This window comes from Notothenia coriiceps, unplaced genomic scaffold, assembly GCF_000735185.1.
Source record: "Notothenia coriiceps isolate Sejong01 unplaced genomic scaffold, NC01 NC01_scaffold00017902, whole genome shotgun sequence".
NCBI lineage: Eukaryota > Metazoa > Chordata > Actinopteri > Perciformes > Nototheniidae > Notothenia > Notothenia coriiceps.
In genome coordinates, this window is record NW_011350603.1 from 1 (window position 1) to 5,045 (window position 5,045).

Consider the following 5,045-nt stretch of genomic DNA (forward strand, 5'->3'; position numbering starts at 1 on the left):
AACCCGACACTGTGGACAAACACGAACAAGTCAGAGGCTTGTTGCAATACAATTCACAATGTATTTATTTTTAAATTATGGATATTTGTCTTACTTATGATGTTTTCAGACACTCCAACGCTCCCTCCTTAATTCCTGTACTCCTATATTAATAGCTGGTCACAAAATTAAAGTAAGTAAAGATAAGAAATTGAGTTTTTGACATGCATAAGTACAATTGAAAGTATATGCGCCTGTATTGCTGTGTGCACAGTCTTAACAATGGTCCAGTGTCTCATAGGCTTAAATAAGCCAGCTTTAAATAGTCGTTTGGCTAATCACAATAATGATATTTAATGCGTTGCCTTGATACAATAAGAAACGTACCTGATTTGAGCCTTCAGTTGTGTCTCAGTATTGAAGTGAAGGAGGTTGTTTTGACAGTGTTTTCAGTTCTGCAGGCACCAGAGACGGCGTTAAACACAACCTGCACCATGCACCATGCTCCTTTGCTCCTTGATTGACAGGCACAGATGACAGTTGTTGAAAAAAGGAAAATGACATTTACAGAGACTGTTTATACTTACCACTGGTAAGTTACCAGGCTATGGGTGGACAAGTTTAAAGAGCATTAAACAGCATTAGCCTATTATACAAATTAATTGCATTTAGTTAGATGCCTAATGGTATAAGGTACTAACATTTACCTGTTTCCATTGCGCTATACTATACTCAATTGGATTTCAAAGGGTAATTTTGTATTTTCATATTTGGAGAGTTAGAGTTACCAATATATAAAAGACGATATTACTTTATTAACAAAAATGATGAGCTATTAATGCATTTTTGAATCGTTAAACCCAATAGTGTGTGGAATAGCTCAAATTAGCTCCACTCCAATAAGCTCCACAATACTTAAATACTGCATATGGATAAATAGGTTATCCAAATCAACCTCACTAAACACAACAGTTTAATAACAGTTTTGTTACCTATAAAATACAAATATTTTTACAATTTTGCATGAGTCCTACAGTTAGGTAAAGGAGTCAGGCAGATTATACAAAAAAAGTATACATTATTATTTAGGCCTACTAGAGATTTCCTTTTACAAGTTTTTGTTTAATAGTTATGTATATTTAAGACTCAAATAGAATGACTTGTTTCACATGTACTATATGTAAAGTATACCATAAGATCAATAGGTGTACCTGGACATTTAAGATTAAATGCACACAATTTTATCAGAAAAAAACCCCAATGTTGACATAATGATTAGTTTTACACAATGTATGTTAAACTAATAAATGTGCTTAGTTTTACGAGTTATCAACGCTTTTAATTTCCCTGCTGTCGGACAAATAAAGGATTTCTTATCATTGTAAAATTAATAAATGAGCCTAATTCATGTGTGCGTCTCATCCACGCTTCTAATTTCCCACAAACAAAGGATTTCTCATTCTGATGCTTTCTTAAGATAAATGTGCTTGTTTATTTATTAGTGAAGTGATTCATTATGCGTCATATTTTCACAGCAGCACGTCATTCAGCAGGACCCTCCCCTCTGAAATACTGCAGCCGGCTCTGAGCGCAGCATTAGGGTAGAGGAGAGACAGAGAGCCGCTGGTGTGGACGCTGGCCTTATGGTTAAATCTAACCTACAGACGATTTTGAATAGTCATTGTTTTGTTAGAGAAAAAGAGAGAAACTTAACCGAAATGCCTGTTATTGAACAATCCAGTAATAAACCTGAAAGTGGAAGGTATGTTGTTGTAGTCGTTGTGAATTGTTGTCATAAGCTAGCAAGCTAGGATACATTTAAAAGCCGCGGCCTAGCTAAGGGAGCCGTATATTTCCTGGAGTGCTAGTACTATTACCTGGGTTTCTTGTTTACATAACAGCACTATTTATTCAGGTTTCCAAATTACATCGTCAACCGCGTTTGGTTTAATGCCTTTTTATAAAAATGTCTTTAAAAAGTCCACTCTTCATTCCTGTCATTTATCCCGAATGTTTGACATTCAAGTAACATTGGTATTTATCTAGCAAATAGACAAAAATATAATCATCACTGCTGTTGATATCGATGCCCTAGCTTGCTAGCTAATGTGAAATGCCATTGAAATGCGTTACCTAAAATATGAGATGCTAAGCTAGCTAACATTTAATGTTGCCGTCTTATACATTCAAGACATTTTATCAATGTTAAATATTTAAAAATCTTATGTGTAAAAAGTTTTAATAACTGTATTGTGTCGGTACTGTAGTGTTTGTTTATCTTTGATCTGAATGTTAACGGTTTTAATTGCTAGCGGTGTTAGCATACGGCTAGCGCGAACGTTAGCAGTTACATCAGAGGGCTGTTTTCATACCTCAGCCGTTGCAGTAACACAAACAACCATACAATATTTCACAATTGAATTAAAAGCATACAAATAATAAAGGCACACTACAAATGTGTATATAATATTATGTACATGGAGCTTGTTCGTAGTTAAATTATGGCTGAATTGGTTATTTGTGGTTTCATGGTTTGTTTTTTCCCATTTTGCTCTCGGGATCAGGTGCTTGCAAGCGTTGCAATTTTGCATCGACGAAATGTTAAAATGAAGCAATTTGTTTCCAATAGTGCAGATAGTTAATTAACATATAAAATAACCTTTGCTATGTGCTATCTTAACGTGGTATTATATTAACCATTGTGTGAGCCTCTGCCAGCCATTGGACTCCAGCCGGAGACTGCTTATTTGTTGGGGAATTTCCAATTTAAATGTATTCATTGACTGGAAATAAGATTATAGAGTGGGGTTGACCCTACTGAAAATATGCAGCATAATTTTACACAACCTGTGAATTATTACCTTTGTGGTGTTTTAATCTATTTCGTGTCCTAACATGATTTTTTGTCGAGGCTGTTTGTGTGGTGAAGGACTCGTAGGAAATTTCCACTGCACTGCGAGGGGGGGTGGTATGGGTAATTTTGAGTCCAGCGATGACTGTTTACCCAGGAGATTTTTTGCAATAACAGCATATATGTTTTCATACATTGTGTAAAATATGTTGCGATCATTTGACACAGTTTTCTCTTTTTATCCATAGTTTAAAGAGCATCTGAAGCAATGATACTTGCATTATGATATCCCCCCCTAGAGATAAGTGTTTTTTGTATGGTATTCATACATGACAAAGGTGCTCTTATGCAGCAGCAGAAGCTTGAGAGAATCATCACTCATGTGACCAGAGCAGCTGTCTTAGCCAATACAACATGGGTGTGCACTTGGTTAGCCTGAGTTATGTGAGTGACAATGTTTTTCACACACTGCTCCACATATAGCATAGAGGTGACATTTGCGTAGGAGAGCATCAGTGAGTTTGTGTGAGAGCATTTGCATCGCTGTGGTAACGCTGCTAATGGGATAGGTTCCCGATATGAACCCTGAGAATAGACCTACCCACAATGCTGTAAATGAATGCAACCGTACAAACAGACATCTGCGCCGGTAAGCCAAGCTAATTCTACAGAGCTCATTGGCTGGCCTCTAAATTAATATAGCTCAGCTCACCTGCTAAACGGTTGTTTGTCTGTGGTAGCCTGGGGGGGACATTGTTAGTGCAGCAGTACTGAAGTAGGCAGATTTTTAGACAAATAAGAGCCTGATCCTCTGGCGGCCTTCCTCTAGAAATCATGTGACAAGCTTAAAGTTACCCCACACAAATCTGGTTTTGGAAGTAAAGACGTCAAGCTTCTTACGTGAACAACTAGCCTATTTTTCCAAAGGTTACAGGGATTAGGATTGGGACTTTGTGAAATGGAAACAAAAATGTCTTGTAGTGAATATTTTGCCTCTTGTTGACATTCACATGGGACATCTCAAATGTGGAAGTGTTACTCAAACTATTTCAGCGTCCTGTCTGTCTGCTGGCGATGAGGACAGTTACTGATTGAACTGTTCCCATCTGCCTTATGTTTAGTTTCTTAGGACTCACTGAACTTTAGCCACTGTTTAACCGTAGTTTTGAAGATGAGTAACTCAACAGTTTAATGTCTAACCCCTGTTGTTTATATCGGGAGTCGGGTAGCAGAACCTCCAGTGAATGCTCCATTTAATAATGGCTCCTTCTGTGTGTGCGTTTGTTTCGCACTCCAGTATCTCCAATCCCAGGAGGTGCTCCCGCTGTTGCAGTAACCCGTGTCCGGGGCCTCTGTGGTGCTCCTGATGCCCCTCTCCCACCCCTGAAGATCCCAGGTGGGCGAGGGAATGACCAGAGGGATCGCAATCTTTCAGCTAAGCTATTCTATTCTGTGAGTTAAAAAGCACTTTTTTAATATTTTTAGAAATACAGAGAGCAACCTCTTTGAACTATCAACGCAGATAAGTTAATAATACAACTAGGAGAAAGACAAACAACTTATTTGCAGTTCTGCTCTTTTCAATCTTCATCTTCAACCCAGCTAATAATGTAATTGTTTTGCTAGGCTTTTATACTGCTGCAGTAAATCAGCAGGTCTTATTGTTACTGCTGTGTTCACATCAAACTCAAGTACATTTTTGCCATTTGTTACTTACGTTACGGAAATTCACCATGGGTCTATTTGTTTAGTGGGGGGCTGCGGTGCTAGTGTGTTTGTGTTCGGATCAGGCAGACCCGGCGCCAGAACAAATCTACGGGAGGGCATTGATTTTCATGGGAGGGCACACAAAACCGCCATGTGCCGCGGCCAGTATCGGTCAAATAATAAAACTATTGCTCTTTTGGGTAAGCTTTGTTATAGGTGATGGTGTAAGCACTTTGGAGCAAAAATGAAGAGATCTATGGATACATCTCTCAACACCCCATATGAAACAAGAACTTAAAAGCCAGATTTTTCTTTTTCTTTATGGATATTTTACAATCACTCCCCTTTTAAATGTATTCTTGTTTTACCTGTCTATATATTTCATAACCCTGTTGCATGTATCTCTTATATTACTTCTCTCGACATCACATAATCGTAAGCCTTAAAGTTTCACAGCTTATTCTATAATAAAAAAAAAATATATAATATTTAAACATTTATAAAAAAA

The 5,045-nt window shown here is 37.6% G+C and overlaps 1 protein-coding gene and 1 long non-coding RNA gene across 2 annotated transcripts in view; one reads left to right on the top strand and one right to left on the bottom strand.

Moving 5' to 3' along the window:
* Window positions 1–93: 93 nt before the first annotated feature.
* LOC104950708 (uncharacterized) lies at window positions 94–4,186 on the bottom strand. Its single transcript, XR_798950.1, has 3 exons — window positions 2,677–4,186; window positions 367–494; window positions 94–155 (listed from the first exon to the last, which is right to left on the bottom strand). It is a non-coding gene; the product is annotated as an uncharacterized lncRNA (long non-coding RNA).
* oaz1a (ornithine decarboxylase antizyme 1a) overlaps window positions 1,565–5,045 on the top strand; it is a 5,299-nt gene continuing 1,818 nt past the window's right edge. The window contains 3 exon segments of the mRNA XM_010777260.1: window positions 1,565–1,741; window positions 4,128–4,194; window positions 4,196–4,282. Coding sequence (XP_010775562.1) covers window positions 1,623–1,741; window positions 4,128–4,194; window positions 4,196–4,282 — 273 coding nt within the window. The 5' untranslated portion in view covers window positions 1,565–1,622.